Genomic DNA, 20,132 nt, shown 5'->3' on the forward strand with positions numbered 1-20,132 from the left:
CTGCTTTCCTTTTCCTGCTGTCTGACTCAGCATCAACCATGCCTATTGCATTCCAGATATTGCGGGGCTGTCTTCCATCAAGGACTCAAGAAGAACTGTATACACATTTAGATTGCCTGCAGCTTTCCTCCAGGAGAGATTTAGTGACTCACTCACTGTAGTAAGCAGAAGTACAAGCTGAAGTAACTGGTTTTCTTTATGAACCTGCAGCACTTTAAGATAGATAAGTTTTCTCTAGTTTCAATACTGAAAGATACATTAGGTATATTGATTTGACTTTTAGGAAATTGGAAATGGCAGAATGCTGAATTTGGGTGGTTCAGGTGTAGGGACTTAAGCTTTTTTTTTTTTTTTTTTTTTTTAACCAGGCTAATGAGACATCAGCCATAACAAAGTAACTCAAAGTTTTAACAAGGATTTCAAATCCCAGTTATCAGTTTTATTGTGAAGCCCATGTTGACTAAATTTAAAAGTGATTTTTTTGTTGTTTGTTTTTTAATTTTGAGTGCTCTTTAGAGAAGTTTGTTTGGAATTGAATTTAAGAATGTTTATGTGTTTCATGGTCAATATAGAATAAAGATAATGCTAACCTAGCTATTTTATCGGCTGAAAAATTGAAATGATGGCACAGCATTTTTATCACAATGTTAACATTAGAAGTGCAAAGGGAAAGTATACTGGTTGAATAATGCACCAACTTTGACATTAGGAGCAGAAGAATTACAGAGCCTGAAGGCATTTACACTAGGGTGTAAGGTAAAACAAGTTAATCGGGCTTTCTATGTGATTGGCCTCTGTGATTGGCCTCTGTGGTCATCTCCTGTGAGTGGATCTCATTAACAAAGAAAGCTCATGGGTGTGGCACTGTGTGCCTGATGCTGGACCCCTGAGCTTGCGTGTGTGCGCATGTGCAAATGTGCTCACCTGGCCCTAGAAGGGAGGGGCTATAAGGATGAGTGCCTGAGAAACAGCAGGGAGACCACGGGGAGGCCAGATGGAAAGCCAGAGCCCCAAGGGAAAGAGCTTAAAGAATCATAGCGGCCCGCGAAGGCGCGCTCACTCTCCTGCCTGCCCCCCACCCCAACGTGCTGGTCCCTGGCTCCTCACATGGCCAGGCTGCCTGGTGTCCCCGTGTGCTCTGGTTCTCTGGGCGAGCATTAAGGCGCCATCAACCCTCTAAACGATCCGAGACTCTCCGGGACTCTCGTTTATCCATCTGCCTGAATTCACAGTGAATCTATCCTGTACCTGCTTGCACAACAAGGGATAGAAAGATGGAAACATTCCGCTTTCAGCCAAAAAACTCTTGGTTTTTTTTTCCAGGTAAGAAAAGAGCTGCTACCTACACTGTATATCTTTTAGAGTAATATTCTTAGAATCAGATTGAAAATACACAACTAGCCCAGTGGACTAAAGTAAAACTTAACGTACATAATGCTGTTTTACTTTATTATATTAAAGTCATGATGAATTTATAATACGTCTCATATTAAAATTCAGAAAATTGTTCCTAATTAAAATGAAAATCAGTAGGCTAATGAGTTTTGATATATTTTTGTAAAAGCAGTTTGTGATGTGATTCTCAGGAGAGCACTCAAAGATGGAAAAGCAGGTATTACTACCTAATTACTTTATGTGGGAAATTAGGATTGAAAGAGTTTTCAGTAGTTCTACAACTTGCCCAGTTCTTTCCCCCTGGCAGAGACAAGTAAAAACAGCTGCAGTCTAGAATTTTGAGTGTACAATCCAAGCTGCCTCTCTGAAAACCCAAATGGCCTGGCTATCCCTGCATCATAAGCTTATCTAACCATAGGAGTAGTTCAGAGATTTAATTCTGCTGATACAAGTTTGGGATAGAAGGCACCCAATTTAAAATCATGAAATTTGGATAGATATTTTCAAAGAGAAAATTTAATTTTTATACCACTATATAAAATTAGGTTTCATCTGTGGATAATGTTTTGGTAACACAGGTTCCAGACAATCTACATAAGAATTTTCCTACAAAGTGTTTACATTGGAATAGATTCACACCCTTAGGGCGTTTTTTTAAAAAAGATTTCTTTATTTATGCATACAGAACTGGGGTACAAGCTAGAGGTGTGGTAAGTGAGAATACTCACCAGAGACAGAGTGGGGACCAGAACAAGCAGATTGACAAAGTACACTGCTGAGGGGAGCAGCGGGTGGGTCAGGAGAGGTCTGTTGCGCTCTGTGGGTCAGCTCCCTGGCCAGGGATGGAACTTGTTTTGCAGTGGCTTCGGAGAGCTTCATAATGTGGTGCTTTAACCCGTTACCCCTTAGGACATTTTTACTGGGACAGTTCTGGTAGATGTACTGCTAAGTAGCACCAGATAGGCCAACTTACAACTATTAATTAAAATCTTTCAATATTGGGATTCTATATCTATTTTAAGAGTTTATACTTAATTTAGAATTTTTAGGTGTTCCTAGTGAGATTTCACAGTTACATTCTAGGATAAAATGAAAAATAAAAGGTATTTAGTTTAAAATATGCTACTTTAAAAAAAGTTGACAGGCTTTTCATAATGATCTAAGGCACTAAGTACATAAGGTGTTAGAACTTCACTATGGATGTGACAGAGTGAGTAATGTAGAGCCCATATTTTTAATGGCTGCAGGAATATTCTGATAAGTCACCTGGGTCCATTAGGGAAGACTCCATTGGAGAAACACTTAAAGATGGTCTCTAAACTAATTTATAATGTTAATTTCAAGTTAATAAGTTTTTGTTTGACTCGACACTGAATGAATGATTGAAATTTAAAATATATAAACTGAATTCAAAATATACAAAAAATTGGCAAAGTTAAGGAGGAATTTTTACATTTGTTGTAAGAAGTGTGAAGTAACTTCTATTGATATTGATAGATTCAGCAGACAAAAAATCGCTTACTGGAAGATGAATAGAACATCTGAAAAGATGTCTTTGTCAAAATAGTGCATATAATACTATGGTGTGTCAGGGTTCAAAAACAAAACAGAACCAGTGAAATATATACAAAGGTTAATTGCAAGGAATTGACTTACTTGATTGTTAGGACTGCATAGACAATTCCCAAATCCACAGAACAGGCCATCAGGAAAGGAAGGCTTGAACTACCCAGTGAAGTTGTTTTCAACAAGTGTCTTCTTCAGGGAAGACTCAGCTGTGCTCTTATGTCATTTCACTGATTAAATCTGGCCACCCATATTATCTAGGATAATATCTCCTACTTAAAAGCTAAATATGGACATTATTCACAATTACAAAATGCCTTCACAGCTATGTTAGTGTTTGAATAACTAGGGGAAAAGTTGACCATCAGAGAAGGCATTTCAAATCAGTTGTTGGAGATAATTATTGAAAAAAAATTATTCATCCTTATCAAGAAAAAATGAAATTATATGTCTACTTAATGCGAGGGTATATTCTTGATGAACTGGAACTATTTCATTTGACACTATTATGAAAGTCACGAGTTGCAATGAGTAGGTAAGTATTTCTCTCCATGGTTCTCTACCTATTAGTTTTTTTTTTTTTTCTTTTAATTTTCTGGAAGAGCTTTGTAATCCCTCTGATTACATTGTTATTAAATAATCAGCAACAGTGCATGTGAAATGTCATCTTATACAAAATGACAAGCCCACCTGAAGTATGACAAAAGATCCTATACTCAAAAATACCCACTAACTCCTTGCTGATATTGAATGTTGTATTTTAACTCGGTATTTCCATTGTGTTACACACTATTTTAGTGAACCTTTCAAGAGTTATTTTGTGCATGCTCTTTTGTATGTGTGAGAAACGTAGTAGGATATATATATATATATATATATATATATATATGGATATCAGTAAAAAAAACCAATACAACAAAAATAGCAACAGAACTGACACCATTCTCATTCTGTCTTCAAATGGCTTTCAGTCTATTTTATAAAATTAGAAGCTTCTTAATAACACAGCACTTTGTGTTATAGATACCACTGTGTGGACAAGTTTATCAAATTATCTCGCTAATAATACCATCTATGGAAGATAATTGCTCTTTGATATTAACACTTGATATTAACATTTTAGTCATTACTTAAAACACAATCTTTTGGTAAAAAGTTAGGAATAACTAATAGTTCCAATATTCGCATATTTTCCTATGCAAATATCTACAACTATTATAACCTTGTACATGATAGAAGTATCATTTCTCCAGTAGTTTTTTTTGTTTGTTTGTTTAATGAATTTTCTTGGCACCAAATATGTGTCCATTTCAGGTTAATGGGAAAAAAAAAGATATTTGTTCTCTATTGGGTTGTTCAGTTCAACTCCTTCAGGTGTTAAGCGTTTATCAATTTAAGCTGAGTCAACATCTCAAAAAAGTCATGTAGTCTTTTGGCAAGTGTCATTTGTTTTACAATAATGTGTAATGTGAATTAATTACCTTGAGATTTAGCTAAAAGAGAAGATATTTGCATAAAAATGTGTACATGCAGCACTGGTAATCCACAGGGATTCTCTAGTATACTCGTACTCCAAAGTAAGCCTTGTAGTGATAACTGCACTATATTCTATGTTCCAGTTACCATAGAAGTATACTTCCTTCATGCACTAGTGTTGAAATAGTGCAAAACAAACTATGTTTTATGTTGGTTTCTAGAGACCAAAGACCCTTGTATTTTCTGCTAAAGTGCAGTGACTTTGGATTCTTCTTTGGTCCAAAGAAAACATAATCACTGACCTTGAATAAATAATGGAGACATAAATTTTTAGATTGACTATTCTTGATTTATAGGAAAGCCTCTCCTGGACTATATGGAAAAATGATCCTTGCTATTTTTTGATTATTTTCTTGTTCATATTTTATATTCTTCATTTACCCTGAGGCTATTTTCATGGGTATATTTTTATAAACTGGAAAAAATGCATGAGAATACATGAAATAATTTGTTCATGTACTATGTCTTTTCTTTTGGCCAAAATAATAATCATCACAGTAGTGACAAACGTAAAACATACCTACTATTCTTAAAATTTTTCTAAAGTCTTTGAAACCCAACTAGGAATACATGCTACTAAGTAACATTTTTCCCTTTGGAAAACTCTTTCATAGGACTGGAAAAAGGAAGTCAGTACAGTTTTCAAGTGTCAGCCATGACAGTCAACGGCACTGGACCACCTTCCAACTGGTACACAGCGGAGACCCCAGAGAACGATCTAGATGGTAATATCTTTCCTAAGTACTATCATTCTGAATTTTCCTTTTTTATTACAACTTCAAAGGGTCCCTTAAAATAAGTTGTTACACTAAAAAATTAAGTGTGCTTTTTGCTGCTGTATCTCCGTATCTCTAGATACAAAAACAAGCAAAACCTTGATTGAAAGTTATAGAAATATAAATCAGTTGTGCATTAATGATGACCCAAACAATTTCTTTTTTAGATATTTGAGTTTTTCTTTTTTAGAAGTTGACTGTAAACATACATACTTCATAGGAATTTATCTAATGTCTGAAAATCATGAAGTAGAAGTACTTTATATAGCTTCTCAGGACCTTTATTCATGCTTCTACAAAACAGCAATATGCAATTTTTTTGTGTTTGACACTTGGCTTTTTATATTGCTATGAAGGACATTCTGCCTTATTTGCTTAAATGCTATTTGTCTTCAGACATCTGTAGATGAGGTTTCAATCACATGTCAATAATATAAGTAAAATCCTCAATATTACCAGATGGAAAATAGTTCTCAAAATAAAACATCATGACTAAGTAACAAAATAAATTTCAGAGAAATTGCTAATGAGATCATGAGAAAGGGGTCTAAGTAATAAAACAAAAACACACCCTACAGAATTAGTTACAAATGAAAGAAGTACATTTTCTTGAAACTAAGAGATATGTGAAAAAGAAGAAAGTTATGAATAACTTAAATTTAGGTGATCAAACTAGTATCAGAAAAAGTATATATGAATGTAAAATATGTATTGAAAGTGAGATGACAGAACATGATTGTCTAAATCACTGATACTGAAATTCTCATTCCTTAACACCAACATCTGAAAATACTCAAGTCACTGAAAGTTAAAAATTTGGTATCCCTTTCCTCCTACTTTTTTTTTTTTTATTCTTGAACCAGTTTGTCTCGCATCACTGTTTCTCAAATCTGCTCCCCCGCCTTGAATCCCTTCTTGTTTTCCGCCTCCTTGATCTTCCCTTGTTCTTCCTAAATAACATGTAGTCACTTGTGACTCTATTTTTCTCACAGACTTGAGTTTCGCAAAGATGTAGGTAAAAGATGGGACAGTATACTTGGTACAAACCTTGAGCAAACACTAGTCTTTACAGGTCTTTACAGAAAAGTAACTAGGAGCTTAGAAGATACTATTTTCTTGCTTTGGATTAAATAAATGTAGAAGTTATACCAAATCATAATTTGCAAAACCTATATCCTTCACTAATTGGTTAGGGATTATTAATTCATTGCTTCATTTGTTCACTGTGTATTCTTTCTTATATAAGAGGCATTATTTTAGGTACTAGAGATAATGAATGAGGTCTCGTGAAGGTTTATGCATTTTATTGAGATAGAAATAGGTTATAATAAATGCTCTGAAGAAAGAAATCATTGCAAGGAAAGTGAATGATTGGGGAGCACTGGTCTGAGTAGGGATCTGAGACTTCACAGGCCTTGCAAAAATAGGGAAATGGGCCTGTGAATAGGTAACATAGGATCCTGCCAGTGTAGCCAATGGCAGTAACAGACATCTGAGTTTGGAAACCCGTTCTTGGCTAAAGTATGACAAGGAGCCCAGTATCTCTGGAAGTAAAGTCCTAAAGATGTGATGTTTCTTAAGAGTAAACTACCCATATGCTTTATACTTTATTATACTTGAAAAATAACTTTTAAAGTTGATGTACTTGTGTTTGATCTTCTCATCTACCTTTGTAGAAGAGATCTGATTAACCTTGCTTTTGAAGAAGAGAAACTTAAGCAGATTTAACCAACTGGGTCAAATCAGTGCACTGATAAACATGAACTCAAGTCCAGATTTTGTGAGTTATAAGGTCCAGTACAGGTTGAAGGAGCAAAGTTTCCCTCAGTCTCCAGAGCTGAACTAGTCATAGTAAAAGAGTGCATTTGGGCCAAAGACTATAAGAAATGAGGTCATACCATTTACCCAAACTTCAGGAGCTATATGTCTTACTGGAAGAAGTGAAAATAAATGAAGCGGAGGTGCAGAAGGTCCAAGATGAATGAGGCGCTTCACTTGACTTCTGTACTCTTTCTCCTCAGTCTGAGTGAGTCACCATCTAAGTGGAATCAAATGTTTAATCGCAGCTCCTTGAGTGGCACAAAGCTTCCATTTGTAACTGCATGCTTTCCTTAGCCATGCGATCAAAAGGTATTCCGAGTTCTACATCTGTTTTCACAAGAGTTTCTATGCTCTGAGCAGTCATAGTACATGCTGCTTAATGGGATTTGATTTTTCCATGCTCTTGGCTTACTAATGTCCCTCTTCTGTAGACAGCATTCCTTCATCCTTTGCCTTATTGGAGTGGTTATTACAAAGTACAAAAAGCAACTAGAGTTTGGTTGGTCATGGGAAGTATAGATGTGGAAAAGATGGGAACAGCTCCGTTAAGGCAAAAGCAGGTAATGGTGCCCTGACTGAGAAGACTTTATGAAAACATACAGTATCTGAACTAGAATTTCAGGGAAAGTAGTTTGAAAACCAAGATGGGGCCCTCCCTGGTAGCGAACGGGTTAAAGCGCAGCACTAAAAAGCTAAAGCCACTTCAGCCTGAGTTGGATCCCAACCTGCCCCGGAGGTGACCACATGGCGTGGCAGACCTCTCCTGACCCGCCCGCTGCTCCCCTCAGCAGTGTACTTCGTCTATCTGCCTGTTCTGCTCCCCACTCTGTCTCTGGTGAAACTTCTCACCTCCTCCGCACCTTTGGCCTGTACCCCAGTTCTGTATACACAAATAAATAAATCTTTAAATAAATAAGTACAGAAAACCAGATGACAGGAAGACATGCATGGGGCAGCATAATAGACATTCTTCAAAAAGAATAATTTTAGGAAAATTATTTCTGCCACCCTCCATTCGAAATGCATACTGACTCATTCAGATGTTGTACCTTTACCTTAAGTCAAGTATTTTAACACATTTCAGCTACTTCGGCTTTTCTGCTTCCTCATTTCAGTTGTAATTGGTTAGCCAGTACTTAATACTTGTCCTGCACCTTAATGTGTGCATTAGCGACCTGAATAAAGGCAAGCCAAAATTTCCTAAATGAAAGCTAGTGGAGCTGATACTTCTCACACCCAGTGTTGGTAGAGATTGTGGTTTGGGATAGTTCACCTTTAGACATAATGAACAATAATAGCCATTTCAGGGCATTTAACTATCTGAGCAGCATACAGGTAGGATAGGAGCCCTTCTCTCTGAAAGCAGTGCTTTGCTCGCTGTCAGAAATGAGCAGGACCAGTTTATTGGTTCCATGTTATCAGTTTATTGACCCAGTTTCACTTAGACACCCCCCCCAAACAGACTCAGCGCCTCTTCCTCCCATCTATTTCTTCTTACCACTGCACCCCTCAAATATTAAAATATGTAACCCTCATAGGAATTAATATTTGGGCAAATAGACAAGCTCACGTGTCATGTGGCTGTTAGTAACCTCAAAAGAAGAATAGTTTGTCTGATGTATGCAGTATTCATATATTCATAGTGTGTATGTGTGTTTAAGCTAAGGCGATTTGCTTTAAATATTCATCTCATTTTCACTTATTCATGTAAATGTTTAAATCATAAAATAAGATATAAATGACTTCTTCTGAAGTGTTTTTGGCTAATGTTGGAAAGCTTTGAGTCCTAAATACTCCAAAATCAGAAATTTCCATACAGAATTGCTTTGATTTCCATTAAATCATGGACAAAGAGAAAGCAATTTGAAAACCCAGTGAAACGGGACACATTCCTTGCTGTCACCAACGACATCTTTACTACAAGCGAACTCAGGTGCTTGCTTCCCCTAGGTGAATCCACTGGTGAACTTGTCCCCTTGCCTTCAAGTCTCTCGTTGCAGCCCAAGGGGTGTACAGATAGCTGAAAGCAGCCTTCTGTCTGGTGACTTTTGTAACTCGCCTCACCTTCTCTGCTGGGCTGTAGTCAGTGCTGATCAACAGTAACTTGGAAGAATACCCCAATTCCTTCTGGATCGCCCTTTTAATTAGGACGTTTTGTTAAAGTCATTATAGAGCCAAACCTCTCTGTTTGCTCAGGGTTCCCTGAAAGCTTGTTTGCTATTGCAAACAGCTGGGAAGTGTTAAAATATTTATTTTGTGCCTCAAAATTTCAGCTAAAAAAAAAAAGATCATTAGAATTCCCTAAAGTTCTTATGTAAATATCTCACATAAATATATGAGTGAATTTGTAATGAAGCTCAGCAAGGTATCCTTCAAGGACCTGTGCTTGGGGATTTGTTGATGCTGCATTTTGTTACTTTATTTTTGAAGGCAACTGGTAGAAACTGTTATGTGTAATCAATAATAATATTATTTGAAATTAAAGCCCTAACCTAAAATGGAAGAACATGGCTAGCAAAAATCAGCAATGCACAGATTCTTGAAAATGCAGCGGTGATGTAGCAAAAAATGCAGGTAGAAACAGACTTTAATTTCCTGCTCCCAGGAAAGAGATAATTAGTCCTATTAGCCGGATCAGGTAATGGTAAAATGGTAATACTGCAAATTCATTTGATTTGAAAGTGAACCATGAAAAAACTCCTGTGTTTTGGAAACTTCACTATATGTGACACTTAGAATATGGCTTTGAGAAGAAATATATTAAATCTTATTTTATGAATAATAATGAAATAACGGATGATTAGGACAGGCAGAAAGAGGAACAATACATATTAAAATTGTCACATTCAAAAAGTGGAGTTGAAGGTAGAATATTTCTTGGCAAGAGAAAGAGAAATAATAAAAATAAGTTTTGACTAATTGAAGAATGAAAAATAGGGGAAGGTGAAAAGAGAATGGGAGGAAGGGAGAGAGAAAGGAAGAAAGCCAGAGAAAACTTTTTAAAGGCCAAGAACATTTAAACAAGGAAGGTCACTACATAATGATCCAAAATTTCAGTTGTTTAAGGTGTTAAATTATTATACTAATATGTAATTTTAAACAACTTTTATCAGATACATTTATACTGTTTAAGCTCATATTGATGGATCTTTACTGACATATTTTCAAACCCACCATAACATATCCTTACACTTTTAGCAGCCAGAAGCAGTAAAAGTGTACTGTTGTAGGTAGAAAACATAGACAACAGAATCACACAGATCTTGACATGCAAAGATGATCAGATTATCACTATGAACATCCTAACTTTCTTTAATTTCTGTCTTTATATAACATATAAAATATACACATATACAAAAGTTCTATCTTATAATGGAGATAGCAATATATAACCAAAATAAAAACATGCAATGTATACTACACTTCGAGCTTTTTTCCAGTTTTCTTTTTATTTTTACAGATAATTATTTATCTAATATCTTGATAATACAGATAATATTTTATTTTTACAGATAATAATGTTATCTAATATCCTGATCGTATTCAGATTTCTTTGATGGACACCCACATTTTTCTTCATAGATCCTTTACACAAACTAGAATTTAATCTAGGGCCACACACACGCATGTATGCAATTTTACATCTGTTAAACCTCTCAGTCTATCTTAATCCTCTTTTCTTACTTTTGTGTGTTGAAAAGATTGATCTTTTTATACTCTAGTTTTAACAGCCCTGATATTTCTGATATTTAAAATTTCCTAGGTGTTTTTTTTTTTGGTCAGATCACTTACTAGTTCCTCTATTTTCTGCATTTCATAAACTGGAAATAATATCTAAAAACCAACGTGAAGTTCACAGGTTTTTTTTTTTTTTTTAAAGATTTATTCATTTACTCATACAGAACTGGGGTACAGGCCAGAGGCTCAGGGGCAGTGAGAGGCTTCACCAAAGAGTAGAACAGGCAGATCAGCAAAGTACACTGCTGAGGGGAGCAGCGGGCGGGCCAGGAGAGGTCTGGCTCGCCATGTGGTCTCCTCCGGGGCAGGCGGCGGCGGGAATCGAACTCATGCGGAAGTGGCCTCAGATTCTCAGTGCTGTGCTTCAACCCGCTGCGCCACAAGGGAGGGCCCACAGGTTTTTTTTTAATGCATGTCTCTTAAAAACCAATGTATGACACTAAAGTATGTCCAAGTAAGTGGAGAAAGATACCAATTTGAGAGTAAGGTGTGGGGCTCATAGCAGTGTGCTCACACTATGGTCTTCTGGTGATATAATTTTATATTAGTATTTTATGCACAAAAGAGAGTAGGTGGAATGTCACGAAAAAGGATTTCTTTCAGCTGGGCATTCAGTTGGAGCCATTCGTGATATTCTGTATTGCTAATTGACAAATAGTCTTTCGGAATGAGATGAGCCAGTGATGCAGCAGCCAATCCATCATGAAATTGAAGAATCTGTCCCCTTATTCAAGTGGAATTCATCTTACATATAAGGAATGTTGCAGGCAAAGCCAAGATTCATTTTTGAAAGCAATTTAGACTCTGATTCAATTTGGGGGCAAGTGATTGTTCAGAATCTCAGAGGATAGCACAAAATATTTAGAATTGAGTACATTTTCAAAGAAATCTTAAGTCTTTTCTTTGATCATAGCAGATTTTTGCATATGTTCGTGAAATATTTGATGTCCTTATGATTGCTTGGCTTTTTCTAAATATTAATGAAATGGATAAATTATGAGCTCTCAAGTACTAAGACTTAATGAGTGCTCCATTCACTGTATGATCTTGGGCAAATTACTTAACTTCACTAACACCTAAGTTTTCTCATCTATAAATAAAATATAACAGTATTATAATTCCTCCTGACATAAAAGCAGGCTCTAATTTCAGTACCTCTTAAAAGCCCACCATCTAATTCTGATATATTCTAAAGTATGCTGTCATGTAATTATGACAATAGATACAAGAAGGCATTTCTTTAAATAAATGTTATTTTAAACTCATACTAAAATGGGAGTATAAGGAAGCTCTAAAAATATTGTTTTGCAAGAAACTAAGAGAAAATGTTAATATTAATCCATAAAACACTAAACACCTGTCTTTAAGAATCAAATTAACAAAAGGAGATTCCAACTACAATTTTTATTATTTAGCAGGGTTTTGGGGGTTTGGGACCTCCCCCACCAGTTATTGTTTTATGGAAGCAAAATTTCTATTTTTATATACACGTTGTGATTGCGTGGTTGAAAAATTCCAAGAAATTACACTAAAAACCTATATAACAATGAAGAAATTTAATGAAGTAGGGCATGTATGTATGCAAAAATAGTGTTTTCATATATGTGCAATCAATAAACAATAAAATATAAGCAATTCATTCATATATCCACCTAAATTCTAATATCTAGGATTAAATTTAATAGGCTATAAAGAAATAAACTCACATTTTATTAAAATACATGAAATAACACAAATATATAAAAGGATAAAAGGTATATCACCCTGGATGTAAACACTTATCATATAAATGTTAGTTCTTTACAAATTAAAGGTTAATTTAAAACAATTCCAGTTAGAACAAACTTCATCACAGGAGGATAAATGTAAAAGAATTCCAAGAAATTTTTATACAGAAGAATAAATATTAACATTTACTATAAAGCCTGATTTGAAATCAATATATACTGCCTGATATAGAAATTGACATGTAGATCAGAACAGAACACAGAGGATAGAGGCATTTCTTGGCGTATTTGAGAAATACAGTAAACAGTGCTGGCACCCAGGCCCCATCAGATTAAAAGTACCATTCAAATGACCACAAATCTGCAGATTATTCAATGTACAGAGGAGCTGACAGAATGCATGGTGGCAGAAATAATTGAAGTTGGGGTCCCAGAAATCTAAACTGAGAGGCCAGTGCTCCAAATGTGATAATGCAGCTGCTTTAAAAAAAATGCCTCATGGTGTGTTTCATCTCTGTCATGCTTATTTTTTCCCACTACTACAAGTAGTCAATTAAATTGGACCTCATTATAGTTTATCCTTGTTTTCAGGGTGATATACACCCATGTTCCCCCTAAACAGGAAGAGACTCTCTGCTGTTTTGTCATATGAAGTGTCAGCTGCTGGAGGTCAGTTTTGTCCAACCTTGCACCAGAGAGGGAATCGGCTTCCTGACTGTCGCCTCTTCAGTAGTCTGGCGCTGGGATTCTGTAGTTTGTGTAACCAATAAAGAACCATAGAAAAAAAGAATCTAGAATTTTTCTTAAGCTCAAACTTGGGGTAAGGTAGTAAGCCACTCTACCCTAAGAAGTATCTTACTTCCCCCTTCTTTTTTCTCAATGAGCTACTATCTGTGTGAACCATAACCAGTGTGTGGAGGTTCAGAAGCGCTAGGAGCATAGGCTGCCTCTTCAGGAAGACTTCAGGTTATTTGCTCGGCCTTAGTAGTCAAAGACCATGATATACCAGGGTCTTTGGTGCCTTTCACAAAGAATTTCACAAAGTATCACAAAGTATTTGTTAGGAAGCCAGAAAGGACTGTGCATGCAGGGAGCAGAGGGCAGAAAGCTGGGCAGTGAGGCAGGAGAGCTTTTAAGGTTTTTCCTTCCAGGCGGGGAGGGGTCTTTCTTCATTAAGCACTCCCACTCCCTCAAGCCTCCAGAATGAGCACCAGTGGGAACTACCCCACCCTCCCTCTCTCTGATTTGGGGAAACTAGTTAAAAGGACTTGCCAGACCTTATCTGGTGCTTGAATCCAGCAGCAGCCCCAGGGAACTGTGGGATGGCAGAAACAGAGCTGTTCTCTCAGGGGAGTGTGTGTGAGTGTGTCACTTTTCCGGTATTCTAACTTGAACAGGAGGGCACAGAACACCCCCTCACCATGCCCCAGAAATGCCAGTTAGAATTAGAAATCACTATTTTGATACTAACAGGTTGAGTTTGTCAAAACCCCCTTTTTAGAATCCTGTTACCCTGGAATTTCTGCATTTTTTTTTTTAAGATTTATTTGTTTATTCATATAGAACTGGGGTACAGGCCAGATGGGATATAGGGTGAGAGGATTCACCAGAGACAGAGAGGAGAGCAGAACAGGCAGATCGACGAAGTACACTGCTGAGGGGAGCAGTGGGCGGGTCAGGAGAGGTCTGCCACACCATGTGGATCACATCCAGGGCAGGCGGGAATCGAACTCATGTGGAAGTGGCTTAAGCTTCTCAGTGTTGTGCTTTAACCCGCTGCGCCACCAGGGAGGGCCCTCTGCATCCTTTTTTCTCTCCAGTTTTGCCCTACCTTTTTTTCTAAAAATATTAAGATATAAATAACTGTTGCTGTATTATATAAATTTAAGATATGCAAGGTGTACAACATGCTGGCTGCCATGGTAAGGTTAGTTCATGTATCTGTCACCTCACCTAATTCACTCCTGTGTTAAGACCAATAATTAGCGGTTTTCCAAATAGGGAGCAAAATGCTGCTCACTGTGCTCCCCGTTCTTTCATTCATGTCCTCGGGACAGACACCTAACTGGAACATTGTGCCTTTGATTCCATTTTTCACTGTCCCTTACTCCCCAGTCTCTGTTTCTGTCTACATCCATCTTTAATTTCTGGAGCATAAATAGAATGAAATTAATACTAAAGATATCAAAGTAGCTAAAAATAAAGGAAAACATAGAAACACTAACATTCATTGTCATGAAACAATTAAAATGTGGAAAATCTATCTTCAAGGTAAATAAAGGTAAAATGCAGTTACATTTATGAATCTTAACTTTGTAAAGTAAACTCTGAAAGGTTAAAAGATGAAGTATGTGCTAAATGTTGAGAGTGATGCTTCTGCCTGTACACATTTTATCCCTTTATTGTTATGAGGAACAAGAACAAAACAATGCTGAAAATGACAGAGCACGTGTTCATTCAGAAGTGAATTTTTTTTAACTTATTATTTGAATTAATACTGAGGGATAGCAGCAGATAAGGCTGCCAGAGTTCAAACTTTCCTAAACTATACCACGTCGGGTCATAATATGGATCTACGTGCTTGGCAAAACCCATAGAACTATACAATTCTGCATGAATCTTGCTGGTCATCATTTTTTTAAAATAGACTAAAAAGTTAATACTAAACCCATGATAGAAGTGTAAAGTTACAAAGTGGATTTCAATGGTGAATAGAACGACTTCAGTAAAAAAGCACATAATTTTCAAAGTTGATAGAGTTCAGCAGATGGAGTAAGATGATGTCCATTGGAGAGGAGATGGTCTTCCAAGAGAAACTAACACATTAATATTCATCAGGCGCCTGTAGAAAGAGAGTGGGCATAGCAATTGCCTTATGTAATTCTTAGTAAAGAAGTATAGGCTAATATAAAAACACTTATTGAAAAAGATACTTGTACCCCCATGTTTATTGCTGCTTTATTTACAATTGGAAAAACATGGAAGCAGCCCAAATGCCCAAAAGTAGATGACTGGATTAGAAAGATGTGGTACATATATACAATGGAATATTACTCAGCAACCAAAAAAGAGAAACACATGTCTTTTGCAGCAACTTGGATGGAGCTGGAAAAGATCATGCTTAGTGAGATAAGCCAGAAAGAGAAAGAAAAATACCGGATGGTTTCACTCATAGCAGGAGTATAATGGACCAGGCGAGAAAATAACAAAAATAGCAACCATATACCAGAGACATTCTGTGGGGGTGGAGTGGGGAATGGGATCAAAAACGGGGGGGGGGGGAAGGGAGGGAAATGCCTGGGACTATGGTGGTGGCACAGGGGTGATTTGGTGATGGGAAACCCATGGGGATTACAATCGAGATGGAAAAAAAAATGTGCAAAATGATGTAAAAATAAACTTTGTAATAAATTAAAAAAAAAAGTATAGGCTATTAAGGACTGAAACAAAACTTGAGCAAAATAACCTGTAAAACCTGCAGCCCACTGAATAGAGAGTAACTATGGCAGTATTTGTCAGAAGTAGCAATAGTCTGGCACCTCGTGGCAGTGCCACCCCCAGCAGAGCCAGCAGAGGCTGATCTTGCTGGCCACTGAACGTACTGCATTTTCATCTCTGTTTTTTTTTTTCCTTAAAAATCTTATATTACAGACTATAGTATATAAAAGTGTAATGATTTTCTGTTTAAGGAACATTCTACATAATAACACTTATATTCAACCTTATAGAAAAGGAAAACTTTGCTCTCATAATTTTGAACTTTCTGTGCCAAGAGCTGTTCGGGGTACAGAAATTATAGACCTTTTATAGAAGATGAAACAAATTATAATGGCCAGTCATATTAAAAAGGCAGCACAGGGCCCTCCCTGGTGGTGCGGCTGGTTAGAACACAGCGCTGCAAACCAGCCACAGCTGCTTCAGAGTATATTCGACCCCCAGCCCAAGCGGTGATCCACATGGCACAGAAGACCTCTCCTGTCTTGCCCGCTGCTCCCCTCAGCAGTGTACTTGGTTGATCTGCCTGTTCTGCTCCCCACTCTGTCTCTGGTGAAGCCTCTCACCGCCCCTGAACCTTGTACCCCAGTTCCGTATGAATAAATAGATAAATCTTAAAAAAAAAAAAAAAAAAACAGGCAGCATAGTGAGTGAGTGTCTATAAACCCCTTGGGGAAAAAAAGAGATTATATTTAAATATGGTGGCCATGGAAGGAAGGCTGCAAATGAAAATGAAATAACAGAAAACTGAAGGAGAAAAGGGAGGAAGGCATTTCTGAGGGGAGCATCCCAGGCAGAGGGTATTGCTAATACCACTAATACAAATGTCAAGCCAGGCCAGGCTTGGTGCGTTCGAGGAACAGCCCAGTACCCAGTGTGCAGTGAACTGCTGTGTGAGGTGAGCAAAGGAGAGTATGGCAGAGGAGAAGGAGACAGAGCTAGGGTTTGGGGGGGGGAGCAGAGATCATACACAACCGTGTAGGTCATCATGAAAAACTCAACTTTTCAATGTGGTGTGAGAAGACTGGAGGGGATTTTGAACATAGCAGTAACGTGACCTCGGTGTGTCTTTTTTCTATACTATATCGTACCCATGCAGTAGCACCATCACTCAGAGACACTTATTCACTAGGCCCTCTGTGCCCTGATGGCTTCCACATCATATGTCTGTCTGCAGCCTTTCACCAAACCCTGACACGTAACTCCACTTCCCTGACACGTAACTCCACTTCCCTGACACATCCACAGGTGTGACTAGTAGGCATCTCATATACTGAACCTGCCTATTTTTCTTCATCTCAGAACATCATTCATCAGGTGCCCACGTGAAACACATTATCCCTGAGTTTCCTCTTTCCCACATCGCTCAAATCCAATCTAGAGTTCCTGGACTGTAATCACCAAATATCCCGAAGATGGACGTTATTCTCCTAATGTCCAGAAAGATGAATGAAAAACTATTTTCAGTCTACTAATGTTTAGAAATTGTTTTAATATGCAAATCTCTAAAATGCACCATATTATTTTAAAAGATGCAGTTTAGTGGCATTAAGTACATGTCACACTGTCATGTCACTTCAAAATGCTTTTCACCTTGCAGAGTTACAACTCTCTCACTCAGTAACTCCCCACCCCATCCACTAACCATTGTCATTCTGCTTTGTCTCTGAATTTCATTACTCTGAAATTTCGTATCAGTGGAATCAAAATTGTTTGTCCTTTTATTATTTAGCCCAGTGTCCTAGAGGCTTATCCATATTGTAACAGAATTTCCTTTCCTTTTTAAAACCGAAAGACTTGCTGTAGGATGAACATGCCATGGTTTGTTTACCCAGCCATCTACTGATGGTCACTTGAGTGGCTTCTCACTTTTGGCTGCTACATATGACATTTCAGTGAACACAGGTATATAAGTATCTGTTTGAGTCTCCTATTAATCCTTTGGGTACTATACCCATAAGTGGAATTGTTCGGTCATGTGGTCTTTCTGTTACTTTCTCTGGAAACTTCATGCTTCATCACAACTCCACCATTTTGCATTCCTACTGGTTGATTCCTTTCTCATCTTCATATTCCTTCTCACTTTCTATGCTCTAAGTATAATGAGCTTCTTTGGTTTCATCAAATGCAAAGCTCATTCTTGCTGTAGGGCCTTTGCATAAGTTATTTCCTTGGCCTATAAAGCTTCCCACCCTGATCCCTGCTTCATTGGTTCTGTTTTCATTCTCCTTAGAAGCTACAAAGGATGCTTTCCTTGGTGAATCAGTTACTATTTAAACAGCACAGCATCTGCCATATCCTCATGGTTTCCTAGTTTGTGTATTATTTTTTCTTGGTGTTTTGTCCCCAAAGCTGAGTCTTAGGACTGGCATGTAAAAGATGCTCAGTAACTATTAAAATAGTTCAGGAAGTAACCTGATGCATCTCTTAGTCTGTGCTGTATATGAACCTTAATCATTAGCAGAAATATGTAATCATCATTCAAATAATAATAATGTTCTTTGGAACCAAATTAAACCAAGACAAAAACCATAATTCCATAGTATAATCAAGAATGGCAGTTGACCTAGTTATCTTGATAATTCAGACTCCAGTTGAAATTTTAGGCCTCATTAATTTGGATATTTCAGGCAAAATGTGTTCTTGGGTTTCAAATTATCTTAATAATTACCTTAATACTTCTCTGTGCTTTATATATGCAATGTATCCTAGAGGTGCTTGTTAAATCTTTCATGTACTTCTGAATAGAGAATTTCAGGTTTAGCCTGCAAACAAAGAATACCATATCACCTCCTTCTACAGAAAATATTCTAAATTGATGTTTAATAGTTCATTCTGGTAGTAACCACTTTCACAATCCATAGGTCATCTGTGTTACAGGAAACTCACTCAGCCTAAATGAAAACTGTCATTTCTGTCTTTATATTAAGAAGCAAGTGGGTTGGCGCAAATGGACTAATCCAGGTTAGGAAGATTCCTCAACATAGTTATCTTTATGATAAGGCCACATATTATGAGTGACTTAAGTCCAAGCCTACCTGGATCCCCACCCTTCCCTCTGGGCCTGGGATCCTAATTGAGTAGTAAAAGCCCACTGCATATGCAAGAGGCAGTTACGTATCCTTAAGTAGTAACACCTTTGTTGCTTAAGATATTAAAAAGTTATTAAAGATTTAGATCTGGGATTCAAGTTATTTTTTATGCAGTGAGGAATAAAGAGGCATCATAGTACTAACAGTCCACTTCGTCAGAGTTATTTGGGTCACCCTGACTACTCTTGCCTGAAGTTCGGAGGAATGTCATTCAGTGGGCAGTAATGCTATGGAGGGGAGCTGCCACAGTGTTGCTGAAAAGGTGGGGAAATGGTTATTCTGAAAAAAATTCAGTTTTTCACTTGAAAACATTTTACATAGTTTTCTTTCCCTTTTATTTTACAAGATTTGAATATTGTCATCCAAGTCATTGAAGATTGTTTTAAAATTCATATGTGTAGAAAATCTAAATAGTACTTAGTTAAATTTATAAATAGAATATCAGGCAGATTATCTTGTTCTTTTGATAATAATTGCAAAAGCTTCAAATGTGTTGAACAGAATTCATTGTAGAGTCCTTTCCCTTTCAAGGATATGTATGAGATCCTCCATGGAGATGAGGTTAAAAGTATACATCTCTCTTTTTCATCTTCTTTATTACTTTTACTTAGTGATGCTGGTACAGGTTTGTAATTTTGTTGTTATAGTTCACATCCAAATTTTGAGATTTGTTTTATGAGCCTTTGCATATTATACAACAGGTTTTCAGAACAGGAAAATAATAACACATCCCTTTTTGCCCATAAGTGGTCATCTTGAAGAATGAAAGCACCTTTAGTCATGAAATTTTCTTGCATGATTTAACATGGATTTCCTTTTGTGATTTTCAGTTAGGAAAACAATAATGAACCCCCAAATTAATAAGTTTCAGATCTCTAATATTTTAAACTTAATTGGCAAGAAGAGCACTAAGCACTTCATGGACTATGAAAGGTTAGATGGGTGTGTTCGTCCTTGGATTTATTCCCAGAACATACCCTTAATTG

The 20,132-nt window shown here is 37.0% G+C and overlaps 1 protein-coding gene across 1 annotated transcript in view; it reads left to right on the forward strand.

Annotated features, from left to right (window-relative positions):
- DCC (DCC netrin 1 receptor) overlaps positions 1–20,132 on the forward strand; it is a 977,719-nt gene that overhangs the window by 808,533 nt on the left and 149,054 nt on the right. The window contains exon 14 of the mRNA XM_004683911.1: positions 5,112–5,222. Within this exon, the coding sequence (XP_004683968.1) occupies positions 5,112–5,222 (111 nt within the window). The remainder of the gene's footprint in view (positions 1–5,111; positions 5,223–20,132) is intronic.

The sequence above is a fragment of the Condylura cristata genome, unplaced genomic scaffold, assembly GCF_000260355.1.
Source record: "Condylura cristata isolate star-nosed mole 26May11 unplaced genomic scaffold, ConCri1.0 scaffold00016, whole genome shotgun sequence".
Taxonomy (NCBI): domain Eukaryota; kingdom Metazoa; phylum Chordata; class Mammalia; order Eulipotyphla; family Talpidae; genus Condylura; species Condylura cristata.